General features: G+C 41.8%; 1 protein-coding gene across 3 annotated transcripts in view; it reads left to right on the top strand.

Moving 5' to 3' along the window:
* Positions 1-6,466: 6,466 nt before the first annotated feature.
* The window catches only part of alcamb (activated leukocyte cell adhesion molecule b), a 49,920-nt gene continuing 35,088 nt past the window's right edge, over positions 6,467-21,298 (top strand). For 2 of the 3 annotated variants that reach the window (XM_086261825.1, XM_086261824.1), the window contains exon 1: positions 6,468-6,777. In XM_086261825.1, the coding sequence (XP_086117951.1) occupies positions 6,717-6,777 (61 nt within the window). In that variant the 5' untranslated portion in view covers positions 6,468-6,716. Of the gene's footprint in view, positions 6,778-21,298 lie in introns of all 3 variants that reach the window. The other variant, XM_086261823.1, reaches the window with a different exon arrangement.

The following is a 21,298-nucleotide window of genomic DNA, read 5'->3' as shown; positions in this document are numbered from 1 at the left end:
CAGATATTTGTGTTAAAAAGCAGTTGATGAGTTAAAATAAATAAAGTCTATGCATATATGATTGTTGTATCCTGTTTATGCTTAAAGCTTCTGAGCTTTGAATGTGTATTAAAGGCGAATAAGGAACCGGTACCATCTCACATCATCATTTCAGTTTTATAGCCTATAAAGGTAAATAGGCTCCTCAGACACTCGCCAGGATGGCTAAACCTCTCTGGGTTTCTGTCACATTTATGGGGACATGTAAGGTGCCGTTATGTAAAATGTTTTCCTCTGTTCATTAATACTGGAACTTGAGTGGAAACACTTCCTCGTTGTCAGATCTTTGGCCATAGATTATCAAGTGTTTTCAGTTTTCTTCCATTTGCTGTTTGTATTTGAATGAAATCCTAACTGGGAGCTTGCTTAGGCTACACATGCTGTGCTAATGTGGTATTTGCCAGAAGTGTGTTAAATAAACTTGCAAACAAACATATACACTGACAACAATCAGCAAAGGCAGCAAATTTTTGCCACAAGTGAACATTAAAGTTCCCAAACTCTCTAAACCTCATGTGGTGACACATTTTCAAGCAGCCAAATAGGAGCGGGATTATTCTAATGTATGTAAAGCTCGAAAACAAAGCATGCAGACCTCAGTCTCCGAAAGCAGGAGGTCTTGTTTTTCTACACTGCACAAATTTCTATGAAATCTCCGCAGTCCTTCCTCTCAGACCATACAAATGGCAACAGCTGATTCTGTTGTTGCAGGGGGGGGGGGGGGGGGGAGTTCTTTTATATTTGATTACTTTGTCATCCGTTTGATATTCTTGACATGCCCTTTTCACTCCAATATATCAGGAGATGGTATCTTTCTTCGGCTGGTATCTACCCCTTGTGCTTTAAAGATTAACTGCTGAACAGAATGTCAACCTGCTTTCACCACAATGCTGCTTAGAAAAAAAATAAGGAAAAGTCAGCAGCAAATGATAGTGCACAACAAATTGTTCAAATAACTTAGAGATCCCCGCATGTCGATGAATTACAATTTTTTAAATTGCCTTAACATGACTTATCTGTTGTTTAAGAGTTAATTTCATGGAGCATTTGGGTGTTGCATGTCATTACAAGAAAGTGGCAGAATATGTATTCCAGAAATATTCTGTGCCGCATTAGAGAGGGATAACAAGAGTATGCCAATTGTGTTTATTCGGAGTTGTTTTTCAAAGCATCAGCCTGCAGCAGGCGGCATTTAAGTACCGCCGATTCCGCCGGCAATGATCCGCCATTAACTGACAAACCAACAAATAGTTTCAGGCTCAGGTGAGAAATAAACAATACTGACAGCTGACAGATGCCTGAGTTGTAGCAGACCAGCCTACATCTTCATGAATAATTTCTCTGCCTTTCATGTTGCCAATGAATAACATTTATGCATTCACAGCCAGGTAATTTGGGAAACAGACGCAACACAGCAGCCAAACCTGCCAGACTGGGTCAAATATATCACACACCAGCAGCTGCATCCACCACAGAAAGCAGGCAGACACAGACTGTGAACATCTCCACCTGTAGTACATCTGAACTCTATTTTTTCCCTCAGCTCTTGCTGTAATTGATTCTCCCTCACATGTTTCAGCCACGTTTTCTCAGGTTGTTTTTTTTTTCTTTTTTTTTTATATGGATTTTTACATTAACTATATATCTATATATCGAGGAGTTTTCAGGAATTTTCCCCTCTTCATTAAGACTTTGCCTTCTGAAATCTTGATATGAATATTAGTGCGTGTGCCGTCATCTAAATGTCAGGAAAAGGCAAATAGCAAAGTGTGCGCAATTTCCTCTTTAGAAGACCTGTGCCGTGATCATCATATCAGACAGCAGAAACTTTTCAGAGCTCTCATTTAATACCCTAAGGAACCTCACTTTTGTGCTCTTTAAAATGGCATTTTGTCATTCCTGTAGCATCTTCCCATCAGGCCACAGGCGTTTAGAGATCGTATTCTTCCACCAAGCACAATGAGGAATTTGTCTCGGTGAATTTGCACCGACATCCAAGACAGTTCCACAATACAGGATTAACCAGCTAAAGGCAGCATAAAGTCCTCACGCATGATAGCAAGACAAGCAGATTCATGTAGACTATGAAAAGTGTATTAAAACGTTCGTAACACGGTATCCAGCAAATAATGTGTCAGGTAGTGTGTCCTGGCTATAGGTGGCCAAAATCATTCAGGTTCTCCTGTGTGTTTAAAAGCTTCAAATCCAGCATCATGGGTGTTTTAAAGGCACATTTAAGCTTCTAATGTGTTCAGAAATGCTTTTTGAGTCATTCATAGAGAGATAGTTTTTCACTATAATGATGTTTTGATGCACTTGGTACCACAGTGCCCACCCTCCACTTGCTGCTTTTGCTCCTTTTCAGACCACTGCTGTACTGCTATTTATAGATTTGACAAAACAAAGTGAAACAACCTGCATGCCAAACCATTAAAGGCAAGGAAAGAGTCATTTATGTAGACGCTAAAGGCACTGAGGGAGCAGTCAGAAACGTGGGCAGGCTTGAAGTAGTCGCTTGCTTTTAAACTTTTAGCATTTATTTAAATTTTTTTTATTTTATCAGTATTTTTATATTGATAACAAGACAAATGACCAGGTTCTGCAGTTCCCCTTCATCTTCTTTAGCATCTATTGTCTTCTGGCACCGTGCTTTGGACTGAAAGTTGTTGGTGGAGACCCAGCTGGAGAAAAAATTACTGCAGCGTTGAACTTGTATTTGCTGGGTGGACAAAATATGACTCCATTAAATGATAAAAATATGCCTTAACTGTTAATTGCAAAACTAAGCAACAGGTTACCAGCATGTTCACGGGATCAGCATAATAGGTACTAATCTGTAGGTGTTGTTTTCACAGTTTGTTGTGCAGCTTTTTACATCAGGTTGCATGAATACGCGATCATTACCTCGAGCTTACAGTAACCACGGGCAGGCAACAGGGTTTATTAACTGCATGAAACAGTGCACAACTCTTTGCAGAGATATATGAAAAAGAATGAACAGAAATATTTCGTAAAGCCTGCAGACGCAAAAACTGTTGCCCTTTTAAAGCACAAGAAGAATAACATAAGACGTGATTTGTCCTCCATCATTTGTTTTACAGTCACCGTCAAGAAGAAGTTTCTATTGATCGGATTTAATATGAGTGAGGCATGGATGGCATGAGGAGCTCAAACAAAGAGATCCATTCTCCTTTTCTTTGTGTAAATGTGAGGATTAGTTGGGGGGAAAAGTTAGGCTCTGCAGAGAACAATGAAATCAATAAAACACAGACTCCTCACAGAAAGAGAGGTAACTCTGCATCGACTACAGGCTGCTCACACACTCAATCAGATTAACTAATGAAGCAATTATTGATCCAAAGTCGGGATGTTAGCTGGCGCAGGACTAGCCATTAAGTGGATCTTCCCCTCCCTTGGCCATACTGAAAATGTCAGGGTCACTGTGTTCGCTTCTTGACACAGTTTACTGAAGCCCAATCTGTAGGAAACCAATCACTCGTCTGCCTCCCACCGGCGGTTCTGAAAGGGGCCGACACCTCCACGGGATGGAGGAGAAATTAGATTTTCAGCAAAATTTGGAGAAGAGCCAAATTAACTCACTCCATATTAGCTCCTTAAACTTGGGGGGGGATGAAGGAACGCAAAAAAGAAGTGACTACTGCGGGGCTGTAAACGAGTGGGATCCTGTTCAGTCTGCAAATCGAGCCGCGCCGCCAGTTCAGGTTACTGCTGTTGCCACTGTTCTGACAAAGCTGAAGTTAATTATTTTTATACTTGAAACAAACCTATGATAATTAGTGCGTATCTACAACACGAGCGAGCACGGGAAGCGAATAAATAAATAAATAAATAAAGATCATCTGTCTGCCGCATCCCTGAATGTCAGAAATGTGTACTTTCATTGCCTGAGTCCATAGCAACACAAGGTTGTTTGTTTCCATGCTCATAGCAGGAGCTGTGTCACAAGATGTCTCACAAGATGTCAAAATAGGAGCGCTCATTCTTTCATCAAATAAAAGACAGCAGGAGCTGGTACAGTTCCTCCAGTATGACATGATATATTGTAATTCATTATTCTGTGTGTAATTTTTTTCTCCAGTCATGGGGACTGACTGAAAATGCTCTCCTGTGAATACAAAATCAACCTGAGCTTCAGCTGCATTTATTCCGCCGAAAAGAAAAAGCATGATGTGAAGTTTTAGCACAGCGTTCGCACAAGTTTTCTTCCACTGTTTAGTCCTTGAGCAGCCTCACCTGAAATCCTAATTATGACCAACATGTTATTGTTTGTAATTGAACACAACGCTCCAGGCTTGGTCATCAGTCAGTCTCATTCACTTTCAGTCACACAGAAAAAAGCAAATAGTTCTCTCTCTTATTTTTTCCCCCTTCTCTCGGCGCACTGAGGCAGGAAAAATATTGCTTTGCGGTTAACTTCTAATCAAATTGCATTAGGTTTTCACAGCCTGTGCCCTCACTCCATTTGCACAAGCCATCACAGACCTACATGAATTTCGCACCCAGGGTGAGGAATACTTACTTCTTCACCCCCAGTAGATTCCCCTTAACCCAACACACACTGGGCACACACATACACACACATTTTGCGATCAGACAAGCATGATCGTGCAGTTACAGCACAGCAGTAAATCATTTTATTTGCAGCAAGTGTGGTTTTAATGACATTTCACATGCTCTCATGTTATTTTTACCTGCTTCTGAAATGGACTCGCTGGAACTGCCATTGTTATATCAGTTTTAGAGCGTTGCACTTTCACAGAAAACAACCCTCATCTATAATCACGTCCTATTTGTCATCACACGGAAACCATGACACGCAATGCAAGTGAATGCAGACGACTGCTAACACGACACAGAGCAGGATTCGACTGCCAGCGATGGGAAGTAAAAAGCAATCTGAAGCTCTTACATTAATTCTAAGTGTTATATAGCCATTAAATGGATATTCATCATGCCGGCATTGCCATTCATTGAGATCTATGAAATTATTGAAAATTTAACAGATGACAAAAGGACTGTATAATTAATTAAGGCTTAATTATGTATGGATGGAAAGGAATGGAATATCCTCATTATAATTAACCTTGGATGCACATCCTATAGGCTGCTTCCTCATAAATCTTCTGCATTTTTTGGGGTGGTTTTTTTTTTGCCTGTGAGGCACAAAGCTGTGTGACGCTCTGTGGTGTTTTCTGCATGAAACAAGTCTAAGGCGGGGGCTGATTGAAAATATACCTCAGCATGTGTGCGTGTGCATCTCTAAGTGTGTGAAAGTTCATGTTGGATGCAGCAAAAGGGAGAAAGTAACAAGTACTCAAGCACTCTGTTAAAGTGCAACTTTGAGATTCTGGCATTTTCCATCATTGCAGACTCTTAGTGCATTTCTTATGGATATCTTACTTGGAGGCAGTAATATGATGGCTGTACATTCAAGCTGCCATGAGCATTCAGAGTCCTCGCTAGCTCATCAAATGTCACTGCTGTCAATTAAAAATAAAAACAAACAACAGAAAATGATCTAAAAAAGCAGCTTTGCATATCTAATAATGGCAGGTTATATTTTTGACAAGAGGAACGTGCTTGTTCAGTTTATCCAGAACGATGAAAACATTAAAAAACTTTTTTTTTATGATTATTTTTGTGACAGCTAAAATAAATGGGCGAGTATCAAAATAAAACGAATTTGCTAGTATCAGGTGACAGATCAGTCGTTTAAAAGCAGAAAAGTTCAGCTTTCCCCGGTCCCCATCTTCTTCCCCATTAAGCTTTTGATTCACCGTAAACTGTTTTGGATCCATTGATTGGACCAAAACTAGAAGAAGTGAAAATGTCACCTTGGCATTTCTCATGTTTGATAAACCGGCTGGTTGATTGATTGATTCGCTGAGAAAACAGCCCACTCCTAATAAACTGCTAAATAATACACAAGTTGAAAGCTGGGTGAGTTTAAAATGCAGGTGGGTGTTTGTGTACTTTTTGAAAAAGTCTGAGGTGCTGCTTGACTGAAGGGTTCCCTTTGTGTGTGTGTGTGTGTGTGAAGTCAGGATGGTGGTGACTGTTGGAAAGAGAGAGAATGGGTGGGAGGGTTTGAGGGAAATAGGAGTTTCAGATGAGAGAAGGAGGGTGAGGGAGAGGGGTGGGGTGGGGGGTGCAAGGGGAGACATGAGGGGGGTCTTAAAGAAAGAGCTGGGGTGGGGTGCACTTGTGTGTGGGAGGAGGTGAAGGAGGAGGAGGAAGAGGAGGAGGGGAGGGAGGATGTTGCTGGAGGGGAAGGGAGGAAGTGGTGGTGGGAGGGTGGTTGGCTCAGGAGGGGAAGGTGGAGTGGGTGGAAAGAGGGAGAAGGGAGGGGGGGGGGGGGGGGGGTATCTCAGGGCGGAGCTGCAGACAGTATCCCCCGCCCTCGCGCTCGTCCGCGAGCCCCTCACAATTACCTGTTCCACCAGAACTGACGCGAGCGCGAGTTGGCGAGCACATGCCACGCTGGAACAAGAGCCAAAAAGAAGTGAAACTGCGGCTGTGCAGCACCAGGCTCCCGAGGACGATTTAGATCAATCCACCAAAAAAACACGCAAAACAAAAAAACTCAAACCAAACTGTGTGTGCGTTTTAAACAAACCTCTGGAAGAGCCCACTGAGGATCTGTGAAACTCGCAAGGATGCACTTGTTGTCCGCCGGCTACGCGTCTGCCCTCCTCCTCATCGCGCTTCTCAGCCAAGGTAAGCTATTGTCTCACCGAGCGGGCGGCTGTGGCGCTGGAAGCCGCAGGTACGAGGGGAAAGTCCCGTACCTGCAGCACGCAGGTGCCTCCAAAACTTCAGCCCGGGCTTATCGATCACATTCCCGGGGAGAGAAGGAAACAGGAATGTGGGTGTTTCGTAGTTATAAGTTAGTAGTCTGCAGTACAGTTTTATGTAGTAGCATGTGATTCACCAGGCTACTAACACGTCCCCTTTCTTTAAGAAAAGAAACTAAATGGGCTTCCTATGAGCCACAAACTTCGTGACCTCCTCTCTCCATTGTGTTAAATTCTGAACCACCTAAGTATGTAATCTGTTTAAAAAAAAAATTAATTACTAAGTAGTTTCCTACAACTCCTCACCTCGAGGTAAAACTGTCCTCCGCATTCAGCTCATGTCTTTAAAAGTGACTTTTCTTCTCTATAAACTGCCCATTGTGAGGTGGTCATCCTCACCCAGTGTTAACATGTGCTCAAGCCATGATGTCATAACCACCACCATGTCTCTTTTTTTATGTGCGTGTGTGTGTTCTGTTAACACGGGCTGCTGAGCAGAATGATGCTGGCTCACATCCTGTATGATTTATTTTAATTATGGGCTGTCTGTTAGGTGGAGGGAAGCACTTCTGACAGGCTCCTTCCAGTAATTACACTGGGATGTGGGCAGTTGTAATGGCTTGCACAAGTGATTAAGTTTTAGCAGAGAAATTTGGAACTTTCTGTGTGATTTCAGTGCAGCTGTTGTGCTTTCAGTGTTTTTTCTAAGCTGGATTTTCATGATTTCGCTATTCCCTCCCTCAAGGTGATGAAACCATGACAAAGGATGATTCTTTTTTTGAGAACGTGCTCTTGATGTTGGGCGTGGTATGTAGTGTGCTTGTAGATTTCCATACAGTCTCCTCTGTCACGCCAACAGGTAGCAGCGCCATGTGTTGGTGTCACTCAGCCAGGCCATAGGCAAATCCATAGGCTTTCAAGTGCTTCCTTGGGTAGGAAAGAGGCGGAGTGGCTCATATCACCCTGCTCCCCTTCACCTCGTCACACAACGGTGGCGCCTGTTGTTGTAAATTAACACCATACAGCACCTATCAGTCAAGCTCAGGTGGTTTGTTTGAGAGGAAACGAATGGGCTTTTTAAAGTGTTTTTACACGGCTGTGCCGCTGCAGTGCCGTGTGCTCAGAGCACTGGAGGAGAGTGCTCTGAGTGGGTAATGAGGGCAGACTTTACGGTTGTCCACGCTGCTGCGTATTTACACATGTGGCCTCAAGTGATGGTGAAAACATGCGTGTTTGCTTAGACCACAGTTGGCGTGAAGGAGAGAGGGCAAAAGGTGAAGCGAAACTTGTCCGGTTTTCTTTTGCCAATTTGCTCAGTGTGAGCAGAATCTGCCTGAAGGTGTTTATTGAGTTTTGGATTTGCAATAAAAACTGCATCAATACTTGTAATGAAAAAACAAGCCTGTGTTTTATTATATTTGCTTCGCTGAAGGCCGCGCCATGGCTGCTACCAGACACAACAGAAGGGGGGGAGAGAGTCCTGAATTAGTCCTGGAACAAATATTCCAGAAAGATGCATCTGTTTTTTGTTCACCGCCTTGTCTCCACCCTTCCCCCACCACCACCGCCGCCACCCTCCTCACCTCCCCTCCTGAACAGACAGACAGTGCTCCGTGCCACAGCTGGTATTACTTGTCAGGCAAGTGGGGCTCTCCCCTTTTTTTTTTTTTTTTTGCTAATGGACTAATCTGTTGAGGGATGGGTGAGGGGGTGAAGGGGTCACCCAATTTCACCGGAGATGGGTTCACTCTCCTTTCTTTCATCTCTAACTAGGTTGTGTCAGGACTTGTCTCTTGAACGTTTTGATGTTAATTCCTGAGGAAAGAAAAAAAGAAAGAAAGCAGCTTTAATTGTATGTTTGAGATACATGTAAGATTTTGTACAAGTGTTCATTTGGGCGCTTGTGCACGTCTCATCTTGTTTATAGGCGGCTTCCTCTCGATGTTTGAAGACTGCATGTGGTAGTTTCTCCTTTGAAAAGAGATTTCTTTGTGACTTGGAAAGTATTGTATTCCTTCATGCAAAATTCAGATGCATTGAAGGGAAGGACGACAACTCAAGCGAATCATGGCTTTGAATAGAAATCCTGCATCTGCACTTCACTTGCTGTCAATTTGAGGCCTAATCTCTTCGAGTGGCTGAGCCATTTGTTGATCAAAATCTGGAAATGGCCACGTTTTTGCAAATGTAGAGAACATAATCCCATTCTGTAATCAAAGTAGAGCCAATGCATGGGAAAAGAAGACAATCTGCTAAATTTAAATGCCTAATTTGGACCATCATATAGGAGTAATCTGACTGGCAACATCTTAAGCCAATAAAGGGAGCAAACCTTCCATTCATCCATAATATATCTCACTTATTATAATAGGAATGCTTCAAATAGTCCCAAAAGAGATATCTATAAGTTATTATCCTGCTGGATGCTTAACCCGTATTTGGTGTCTCATAATGTCTCTCAAAAGGACTCTCAGTCGTATGTGTGGAGCCAAAGTGTGAAGTGGAATCTTTTCTGGTATCACACAGTTAGTGCTCTTGTGTTTCGGATGAAAAAGACCATTTTATTGAGTATAAAGTGAAGCAGATGCTATTACTCACCCAAGAAGCACAAAGCAAGTGAGATATAAGAAAGAGACAGATGTTCACACAAGAGACTTGGGTTTCTGTGCGCTTGTTTGTGTGCATCATGTGCTCCTCGGGTCTCGATCAGAATAAGAAGTGGAAGTTTGAGCAGCAGGCAGAGCTGCTGCTGCTGCTGATGGAGAGGAGGGGAAAAAACAAAACAAAAGGGCTCCTCAAACAAGAGAGGGCCGTTTAGACAGGCGAGGTCATACTGTAAATTAGAGCCGCATTATGGTGGAGAGGCCAGTGTCACTTCCCAACGGGGGGTGCAGAATTCCTAACAGCGCCCCTGGCAGCAGGCCTTTATAGCGGGAATGTGAGGATCTCTCTGGAATAAGCAGTCACAACTTTTTAAACGACGTTTTAAATTCCAAAATAACTAAAAATAAAGATGGAAGTTTTGCGTGAAACTTAAAATAACCCAGGGTTACGATGAAATTAAAGCTGTTAGAGTCTTTGATGTGTCACGAAAGAGCAAAGAGCAGGGTTTCATTGCAAATCTTAAACTAGGAAAGCTCACATAAAAGGCGATCATTAACCTGCTCTACTTCTGTGAGAGGAAGAAAAAAAAAGGCTTTGGATGTTACAGTTTCTAAGAAACCAGGCCGGTGCATTAGCTTGTCCCCAGAGAAACGATGCTTATGACAAATGTGCATCCGTACCATATGGCGTGGTGCATTGAGCCTACCCACATACAGTACACCGAGAGCTTTAGTGCTCAGTGGTGCAAAAAAGAGCTCGGCTATTTGTATTTCTAATGTAGTGCAGTTCGATAGAAACAGTGTAATACTAATTTCTTTTTGGTCTTTGTCTGCTCTGCCCCCCTCACGCAGAGGGTTGCAGCGGTGCACACACACACACACACACACACACACACACACACACACACACACACACACACACACACACACACAGAGGCGCACTCCAACCACACTCTGGTTTCTCTCGGCCCCCAGCAGGACACTGAACAGGTGGAGGAGTGCGGGGAGGAAGGGGGGTGGTCTTTTTATGATTCCTGTTTGTGTGTACAGTTGCCGCAAGAACAGCTTGTTCCCGTCTCTAAGCTTAATGATAACTTTTTCAAATTGCAGTCCTATTATTCACTTAATGATTTTTGCAATACTTTTAATTCCTTCTAAAATGTGATTGCCAAAACAAACGTCACCTTCAGATTAGATGTAGCGCGACAGCGTCGAGAAATATGGGTGAGTGCGTGAACATGCTGAGCTTCCTACATGTCAGACAGAGCAATTCCCTCTCTGCTGGACTGGCCAAGCTGGGAGATGTATGAGTGGCTTTGCCTTGAGAAAATGAAAGGACTTGGGTGGCAGAAGTAATCACTCTCAGGCAATGACTCAATGAGGAAAAAGGTCTTTTGTTCGCCTGTGACAGTTTTACACAAGGGATTATCAGTAAAACAGCAGCAAGTGAATCTTAATTACACTTTGGTGATTGGCTTGCCCTACTTTCAGAGCCTGAGTGTGCGATATATTCCATTTTTATAATCTCAGCCAAAATTGCCTTTTCAGTTGTCCATTTCTTATTTCAATTACCTGCTCAGGTTCAGAAAATTGTTTAAATTTAGCACTTTATTGACTTTTTATACATTCCGCTTTACAACTCGCACTGAGTGAAATAAAGTGAGAGGAGTCTTTATGATACTTTACCAGACAGATTAATGTCTCATTTCCCCCCTTTTCTCTTGTTTGTCACTGTCGTTTAAATAATGGTTTATTTGTTATCTGAGAAGAGGCACCACAGTTCCATTGTTTCAGTTATAAAGGAAGACTTAACAACATGAGAGAGCGATAACTGTGCAATGCAGTGGTGCTTCTTCCTTATTTATGCAGGAAAGCCCCCATTGATGTGCACGAAGCCACTCGTGGTTTTGGTGAACAAGGAGTGGCACCCCAGATTGGTCCTTGGGTCGGGGACTAAAAGTGAGGTTGTTTCGGTCTTTAGTCATTGAAGCATCCCTCAGCTTTCACTGGATTCCTGTGGTCTCCCACTGACTGTATTGTGACGCTTGCTCTTTTTAAACAAATGAGTGTATGATAGCGACTTCTTGCTCCCGCTGCTGTCTTTGTCATTAATATGGAACAGCACACACCCCTCAGAGAGGGCACAGAGTTGCTGCTGTCGGTCCCAGCACTTCACATGTGCAACCTGACTGGGGGGAAGCGTCTCCCCTCCATTTGAAAAGCCTGTGGCCACACCCATCTTTAACAGGGCCTGGATCTTTGTTCAAATCCTCCATTAGCGTTATTGCTCTGTTTTAATGAATTCTTTGAGTGGCACCCCCTCTCCCATTAACTGTGATGTTAATGAGCTGACCTCGGTTTTAGGAATACCACAAAGGGACACATATATAGGGAAGCCACATGGTGGCTGCTTATGTGTCCTTTGTTTTTTTGTAGATTACATTTAATGGGCTACTTTTTCCTTATTCAAATTTATCCTGTAGGTAAAAGAAAGACAAAGCCACAGCACCACTGACAGCAGAGTCTCACCACATGGGTGCTACCAGTAGCAGGATGTCCCTCCTGCCCTTAAAAGGGGGTCAGTGATGGACCTCTGATATTTATGCCTGCACTCTCATAAAACCTCATTGCTTCTTTCTATATATACAAGAGACACTGAGCAAGATAGAAGGCTTCTGTTATATCAAACCTATATTTTTTCTTTGTCTGCGGTTCAAGGGAGCCAGACAGGTTGACACAGCTTTTGTGCTAAAGGTGAAACATTCATTCCAAGCCTCGGGCCACTAATAAAACGACACAGAGTTTTGTCTTCCCATTTATTTCTGAATCACCCTCTGTTGGCTCCAAAGCTCTTTTGCAATACTGAGAAGTTACTCTATTCATTCCGACGCTGTTTAGCAGTTTTCCAGTCATGAAACATTGCACTGCTCCCGGTTACGTTCCACCCTTGGGACTCAACAGGGAGGTTTTGTCTGCATTTGACCTCAGTATTCACATTCTCGCCATCTTAAAAGCTGTTTCTTTGTGTTGTGCTGATGTCCACCATCCTCCCTTCATAGACTGCAGCAGCAGTCTGCAGTGCCTGAAGCTATCTTTGATTACATGCTGCTATGGCTGAACTTGTAAGGAGACAGGAGTTCCCATTCAGGGACGACTTCCTTTCACAGAGGATAGCAACAGCATATCTGTGATTGGAATTAAAAGCCCATCATTCTGACAGTGTTTAATATCAAACAACAGGAAAATTAAACGACTGGCAGATCTTTCTGAGTCACCAATGAGTCAATACACTGATGACTACCATGGACCTTTTATAACAGTGTACCACATGCTTCTAAGATGAGTACCTTACTCTTTAAATGAAAGAATTTTCAGGTTGTTCTTAAAAATGGTCGGTATCGCTGTAAAGATCTTCTTTGGAGGATTTCGGCTCGCACTATTTCGTAGGGGTTAGCGGTGGCCGATACAGGCTCAAACTTATATCACGATATTTCAGGAAAAATACTTCTGATGAGATAGGGAAAAATGTTGTAAATGTTTAATAAGTGTAAGTAAATGAGGATCATTTTCCATCCTTCTTTTGCAGTGGGATCCTGATATTAACTGCGCGATTCAAACTGTGAATTTACTAAAACAAGGTGCCAGAAGCAGCAGCAATATAACAACAACATCCAGTGACACAGCATGAGTCAAATGTAGCCTAGCTAGTGTTTCTCTGGAAATTTTCAGTAAAAGTATAAAATAACCTCTTAATACTCTTGTTTAACAATGACTAAAGTAATTTAACCTTGTAACTCATCAGGACCTGTACAATAGTGTCATATAATAATCTTAGGCTGACCTTTTTAACCAGCTGCTTTTCCACCGTGTCAATGCATCAGTAATTTCAATCCACTGATTGCTTTTCCTCTCACAGGAAGAGCAGTGGAGCAGACTGATGTAGTGTCACTGAAGCAGTACAATGAGTGCTCCGGTGACACTCGGTGGAGTTATTTGTTTAGTTTTGGGTCGCTCCCCTCCTTTATAGACTGGCTTGCCTTTGATAATGTGTTTTTGCCTGGAGTGGTGAAACAGGTTTGTTGTTTCCACGTTTAACCGGAACATTTTCGCACATTTGGAAAGCACTGTGCTCTGTTCGATGATGTTGCTCAACAGCAGCGGACACATCCCTCTCGCTCTCAGACATGCCCGGGCTTGTCTTCTTGTTCTGCACACTAAGAAACATAAACACATAGCTATAGCAATAAGATATTTTTATATCATATAAAAAATATATACCAGTATTACCGCGGATATAGAACAACCATATTAGGAGATGTTACCATAAGCTACTGTAGGTACCACAGGCAGTACACATACCAAGGCTGCAATTGTTCTAGAGCTGAAGGGGGCAGCATAGGTCTACAAGGTGTACACTGTCCTGAAGAAGACGGAATATGGCCACAAGCACAGGAAAAACTAAACGCAGAAGTAGGTGACTAGGTGACCCCGTAAGAGATGGGTGATAGTAAAAGTAAAAACATACATGCTAACATGTTTTTCATACCCAACGAGTAAATACTTCCAATTTAGCAAAGCAGCAGCACAAGCAAATACCAGCATCCAGATTTGTTCATCCAAAAAAGTATCATTGTGTTATGTCATTCTGAGACAGCAGCTAATGTTAATGTTAATATGGTTATATTTCATAGTAATGTTAGTAGGCTACTCGGCAACCATCCTGGCACTGTTCTGGGACCTCCCCTCCTTTCCACCTGCATATGTGGAGTAGATAACAGATACAACACTGATTAAGTCAGAACCAGCTTGAACAGAGGATCTCGTATGAAATAGGGCTGAAAAGCAGTTTGCAGAGGTGTAGCAACACTGGACAGGCAACAGCAACTCAAACAGCACCTCTTAGAAGAGTTAACCAATTCGATTTTTGAATGGTATCAGCGTAACCACATCCTTACTGATATCGAGAACTGCAGCTAAGTTTGGCTTTGTGGTGCCTGAGAACTAACGTATGCTTGATGAGAAAGGTTCCAGTGCACAAAGATTCAGAAATCCTCTTAATGTTACTCTGATTTGTCAAATACACATCGAGGCTGCCAAGCTGAAACCTGAGGTAGTTTAACACTTGAAAAGTAATTAGACAAACTGAAGTAATTAGCTAAACATGGAAGATAAACATTTCAAACTGTTTACTGAAATTATATGCTGAATTATAAAAAAATAAAATAAAGGGAAATCCTAAAAACATAAATCAGTCCATGAAATGAGGAACTTGTGATTTCCCTTCTAAAGTTGAGACCTTCTTTCATTCTAGTATGTGTTCCAGTTGAGACTTGTATTTGGACCCCTGGGCATGCATCTCCTAATGTGCAGCTGCCTGGAAAAGGTTAGAAAAACTGTAATCCTCACACCAGATTACAGTATGTTACTCAAAGCTGTTTTTTTTGTTAATGCATCTGCAATTGCAGCAATGTTTCCTGACATTCAGCTTCAATTTTTATTCATAGGAGTCAAGTGGTGGGTTTTTGCGTGGCAGCTACCCCTCAAGCGATGCTTTCGCTGATGCATGACTTGTTGATGTGTTAGATGCTTCGTGATAAAATGCTCTGCTTTGCTGTTAAGTATTTGGCTGTTCTGCTGCCAGACCTTACAAGGAAGGTGAAGAGATGCTTGTCTGGTAATTGGATGCAGTACTTAATTTTCTAATGGGACGACTTAAGAGGTCAAGTAGCCTTGTGTTGCTGGAGAGAATTTCAAAGCATTAAATATCCCACTGGTACAGTTTAAATACATATAATTGACTTGACTTATCCTCTAAATGCTAAATTCTCTGCATGTATCACTTTTAATTTTACTGTGGCTTTGCTGTAAAGTGGTAACAATGGAAAACAGCAGGGATATTTAATAGTAAACTCACTATTAGCTTGTTAACACTGGCCCTTGTCACATAAAAATTTGCATTACTGCTATTGCTGGCTAGCCTATAGAATGAGGATGTTGCTAAATGAGCTTTGAAGTGTGTAATTTTGAATAATGAAGATGCCAGAAACCATTACCCTGCCATTCCTGCCCTCCATCATACAAGTAGAAGCTATAGAAGAGATAATACATCATTTCCTCTTTTAATGATGCCAAGATCTCATTTAAATGTTCAGGGTCAAACAGCAAAAAAAATTATAAAAGGAAATAAATAAAAAATTGAGAGCTGAAAATAAAAGCTAAGAATGTAGGTTTGGGATGTTTTGGTTGAAGCTGAATGGATTTTCGACTCCTTTTCATGAAAATCTCAGGTTTGATTGTCTTATTGTGAAGGGCTTGCCAGAGCATGCTGATTTATAAACAGAGCCACCACCTATGGATGCGCTAAACCAAGACAACATCACAGCCAGAGTTTGTTTTTACAGGCGTATTGGTTCAGACTACAATATTTCCCAGTGGCTTTCTAATAATTGGACAACTTTGTTACCTTTCTCCTTGGGGCAGCATTTGTATAGATATCATGGTTGAATGGCTATATTTCTTTTTGTGATGTCTCTTGTGTAATGCATTTTTTCGTCACAGGTCATTACGTCGCCTAATATGCATGTTCTTTATATTACCAACAACTGAAGACAGTAAAGGCCTTTTCTTTTTGTCAGCCTTTACGAAGCTTAGAAGTGCTTTAGCCCAAATACATCAACATACGTCGATGCTCATAGTAACAATACCAGCAGGTGTTTAGCACAAATAATAGTTCTTTATATACTTGTCAACACCCTTTGCTGATGTTGGCGCATTAAAGAAAGGAAAGGATTCACCAAAGAGACACTACATGCACAAAAGCATTGGGCTGCACTTAATCTTTTAATTGTTTTGTGTTTTTAGCCTCATAACCACAGGTGTATAAAATCAAGCACCTGGCCATGCAGTCTGCCTCTACAATCATTTATAAGATTGAGTCATTCAAAAGAGCTCACTGAATTCAACGATTGTACTGTAGTAAGATGTCACCAACAAGTCAGTTTGTGAAATCTCTTCCCCCCCCTAGATATTAAGTGGTATCACTGCTAAATGGAAGCATTTAGGAACCACAGCAACTCAGGCACAAAGTGGTGCTGAGCCACATGGCGCGTAAAAGGCGCCAGCGCTCTGCTGACTTCTTCTGGCATTAACATCAGAAACCGCGAGCTTCGTGGCATGGGTTTCCACGGCTGAGCAGCTTCTGCAGGTGTAGTGTGAAGGGAGTCCAGTATTTTTGTCCATATAGTGTATGAGTAATTTCCCATTTCCTGCTCAGTCAAAAGTCAAAATATATTGGCTTTAGGACCGTATTAGATAGATCATTTGTATATTGGTCCATTGGAGAAGATTGTGCCATCAAAAGTTCAAGCCACCTAATAGCCTTACTGATACTTGTTCATTGGGACCAATGCAAGTACTGAGCGTTAGGAAGTAATCACTGCCTGCATGGGTATTCTTTATACATACAGTATATATATATAATTGGAGTAGAAGTTACTATATATTGAAGAGGACAAAAGACAGGTTATTATCTTTTTTACATTGTGCATATTTCATAAACCACTTAGCAGGTCTTTATGGAGGTACCCGTTGCTTCCACACCAGCTGTCATGCTACTCTGCTACATGTGCTGCAGTATTGTAAAGACTACATATTTCACAACACCTTTTCTGAATTGTCTTCCTGGATCATGTTATGCAAACAACAGTTTAGATTGGTGCATACTGGGCAGCAGACACGCTGATGCGTAAGAGGCCAGTAGGGTTAGGGCTAGTTAGAATATGTAACACAAAATGTATTTGACAAAGATATCGTGTATTTTTGACATTAGATGGTGAAAGTCAGCAGCCTTCTCTATATATCAGGACTGAATGGCGAAGCAACGTACAGACAAGCCCGGTGTTTTTGTTCAGTTTTAAATCATTTTTTGGACTTCAAGGGAAGCCTTCACCCCCGAAACCTTGTTTTTGTCTGGCCGTGAAGCAGAAGCAGCACATGGCTTTGGAGGTCTTACTGAACAGTGTGTTGACTCACTTTGCTTGAAGGGGGATAGTCTGTGCACAACCATGGAGACTTTTGTTCATGAGCTCTCCGGGCCACATTGCTCATATTTTGAACACCTTTCAGTAGCAGAAGAGGTGTTGGCACATTTTTGCTTATTGACAGGGGTTTTTTTTTTGTGAAGCGGGATGTCTCGCTGCTGCCAGTACATCTCACTATCTGACAGATCTGCAGGGCTTTTTTATGCGCTTGTTTGGGATGTACCGCACAGGACAAGAAACAGAGTGAGGTTGGGTGGGAAGCACTGCAACCGTAGGGTGGATGGTTAAAAGCACTTAGCTTGATGTATAGCTTCTCCTCATGCCATGATGGAAGAAGAAAATGTAATAGCCACCGCTAATGAAATTATTATGCCTTAAAGGTCCTTTGTAACCAAGATGACTGTGACATATACTGAATTACATCAACTAAGAGCGGTTATCTCATCTCATAGAAACAAAAGGCACAAACAAAAGAATCAGATGTGGCTTGTTGTGACAGTTTTATCTTTTGTGTCTTTAGACAACAACAAAAAAGAAGTATAACACTAATGGTGACCTTGCGTTGACAAAAGATAAAATGCATTTTGAATGTAGGTGAATTTTTTGCATATAATGCTAATCTCCAGCTTTTCACAGTCCTCCATCAAAGTGAACGTTGGTCCAGGGGTATTAAACGTGAAACCACACAGACTTGATGTGCAAACAGGTACATAATCCTTTGTATGTATTATCTGCATTCCATGTATTCCTCCCACTGCTCTCCGCCCTATTTAGCCAGCAGAGGCTTTACGACCCCCCTAGAGTCAAAACCTGAAGCAGGACACAAGTTGAAACCGTCATGCCCTCTTAATACCAACCAGGCTGTTTGGCTCATTGGAATGGGGAACACTGCTTGCTCTGTTTCACAATGAAGGGTTAGAAGGTCAGTTCTGTCATTATGAGTGCACAACAGCATACACGACTCTTTGCCCAACTAATATAAAAGTATCAGCCTTACCGCGGCAATTACCAGAGATGAAAGCTACAAAAACCATCTGCCGAACAAATGGAAATACCTACCTGTTAATATTTTCTGTTGTTTACAGCGTAACAAGACATACATTATTGATACGGAAAAGTAGGTGGCGTGAATTAAATTCATGCAATAATAAAAGCACTGCACATATTTCTATTCATCATGCATTTTGAGTTGGGAAAATATTAGGCCATGCCTCATGCAGCATCTAATGAGGCACTTTAAGATCGATAAGTGGATGCATTCTTGTTTACCCACGTAGAAAAGGTATGATTCCTGGCCTGATTTGTCTCCCCTCTTCTTTTTAAATTTTTTTTTCACTGCTCCCATGAGAGGCTGTGTGTGGTTTGTTGCCAGGATGCTTCAAGAGGGGTGTGTTGTGGCAGCAGGTTTGATTGGTATCCTCAGGCACCACCTGAAACTGTAATATGGTCATACAGATGGCATAATAGTAAACACAACTGCTCCCACAGGATCAATGGGCTACAAATGTTCAAAGGATTTCCTGCTCAGGGAGGTGTGGGGGCTGGGACTGGGTGGGGCTGCTTTTAGAGGAGAGGGAGCACTTGTGGGACAGGCAGTCAGGCAGGCGGGTACTTGAACAAAAGCTGATTGCAGTTGTGTAAATAGTGGAATCTGAAGCAGCCAGCTGGGGTAATAATTCAAAATAATAATAAAAAAGATCATAATTCACTGAATTAATTACTAGAATGAGGATGCTTTTAGTCTGATGACTCAGTGGATGTTTCCATCTTGACCCTCCAGTTGGGTTATGTCGGTTTGCATATGTAATTTGCTGAACATGAGTATTAGTGAGAGCTGCATTGGTGATTTCATCATTAATATGCGTCGCAATAAAAAGGCAAAAGAACCTCACATGCTCCCAGAGCCCAAAACGCTGTTTTTGTTCGATGAGCCAACACTCCAAAGCCAAAAGGATATTTATTCACAGCGAAACAAAACAGAGGGAAGTTGTGAATTGACTTAGCTGACTGGCAGAAATTTAAAAACGATCTACTTTGATAATTCATATTTAATACCAGTGCTCCCTTTTCTTTCATATTATAGTAAAATGTTGCTTTTTTTTTGACATTTCATGGACAAAACAATTGTTATAATAACAAATCTAATTAAAAAAGCATAATTTGATTGTAACAATGAGTAGTAGTTGTAGTCCTGATTTAAGCCCTGGCCAGGGCTAAGTGACTGTTAGAAAATGTCACATCACTACTAGATGTTTTGTGAATTTTCCTTTTTTTTTGATTAATAAGATTGAAGAAAATGTTAAAAACTGACATTTCCAGAGCTCAAGGTGACATCTTTAGATTGCGTGTTTCTCCACCAAAGATATTCGATTTACATGTACATAAAACTGAGAAAAGCAGCAAGTCCTTAACCTTCAATGCTGGAAGCAGATTTTAACTTGACTAATCACACAAACAGTGACTTGCCTATCAAAATTGCCAACTATTTACCGCTATTGCCAACTGGTATTCACTCAATTGGCCACCTGTCCCAGAACCAGCCTGGCTTCCTTTTTCCCCCCTCCGTTGCAGCATGCTGTTACTCCAGAGGACCTTTTTATGCTATTAATAAAACTGATTACAAATGATGTTCTGCCTCCAGTCCAGACAGCAGACACTTACCCTACAAGTCAGTCCTGCTCTAGTTGGCTCAGTTGCTTGAGGCGAGCGAAGCTGGCAGGTTTATGGCCAGTATGCAAAAAAAACCTGATACCTCCTGTCTGATGTGATACCTCTTGAAGAGACCTGGTGAAACGACGAGCGCTTTGATGTCAAGAAGGTTGTTTTGAATGTGTCGGGAATATTTTAAAGCTCCCTCTTAACACCTCTCACTCGGAAGGGGTGAAAAATCGAGGACGTTTTAAGAACTTGAGGATTCATTCCTTGCGCTTAGATTTGCAGATATCAGTTCAGACTTGTCAGTAAATTCAAAGCTCGCTCTACTCATTAATGTGAAGAGCTACTCACTGCTGCCTCCATCACTTCACCCCTTTAAAGCTTAAATCTGTTTTATTAGACTGTAAACATTTATTTAATTATCCGTGTGACTATATTTTGAAGCCTTAATTGGGCTGATTATACTTTCCTGTGAGCGCTAGAGGGGAAGAAGGGCTGTAATTTTAATTAAATGGGCTAAAAATAAAGTTTTCTAAAAGCAAATCCTACCCTCGGAGAAACCGCGTCCGCTTATCCAGGCCTCATCTCAAACGCAGGCGAAATAGCATGTAACCGTAAGAACCATGTGATCAGATACCTGTTATCACAGCTGCGATAGATTCAGGAGTGTAGCAGGAGTTGCTGAAAATCAGCAACTGCAGATGGTGTTTTCAGGACATATGTTACCTCTCATGTTATTTCTACTACTTAGCCACAGCGTAAATGTGGGATTCTTTACCATACATGGGTTTCACCTGTAAAACTACCACGTGTTTCAGCACGGAAGGGACCAACAACTAGCAAGAAACAAGAGATTTTCAAAAAAGTCTTTGGATTTGAAACGAAGCGCAACTTTAGGCCAATAAAATAGAAAGACTCTTATTAGTGTTTCAGCAAGTGTCATGAATCGCTGTGCGGCAGGCAGGAGTTGGACCCAAAATGCAGGACTCACAGACTCGGGGAGGTGAACTCAAAACACAGCTTTATTTGCTGGTAGAACAAACATACAAACTAGACTAAACTGGGAAACCATAAACTAAGAACTCACAGGGAGATCCACACACAGCATGAGGGACGACGCGACACTGACTCAGAGAAACACAGGGTT

Source organism: Aulonocara sp. 'chitande type north' Nkhata Bay, linkage group LG14 (genome assembly GCF_057382095.1).
Source record: "Aulonocara sp. 'chitande type north' Nkhata Bay isolate Kocher_YH1m ecotype deep benthic linkage group LG14, A_spYH_male_GT1.1, whole genome shotgun sequence".
Classification (NCBI taxonomy): domain Eukaryota; kingdom Metazoa; phylum Chordata; class Actinopteri; order Cichliformes; family Cichlidae; genus Aulonocara; species Aulonocara sp. 'chitande type north' Nkhata Bay.
The sequence above is the reverse complement of the archived record's forward strand: the minus strand, read 5'-3'. Positions and strand labels throughout refer to the sequence as shown.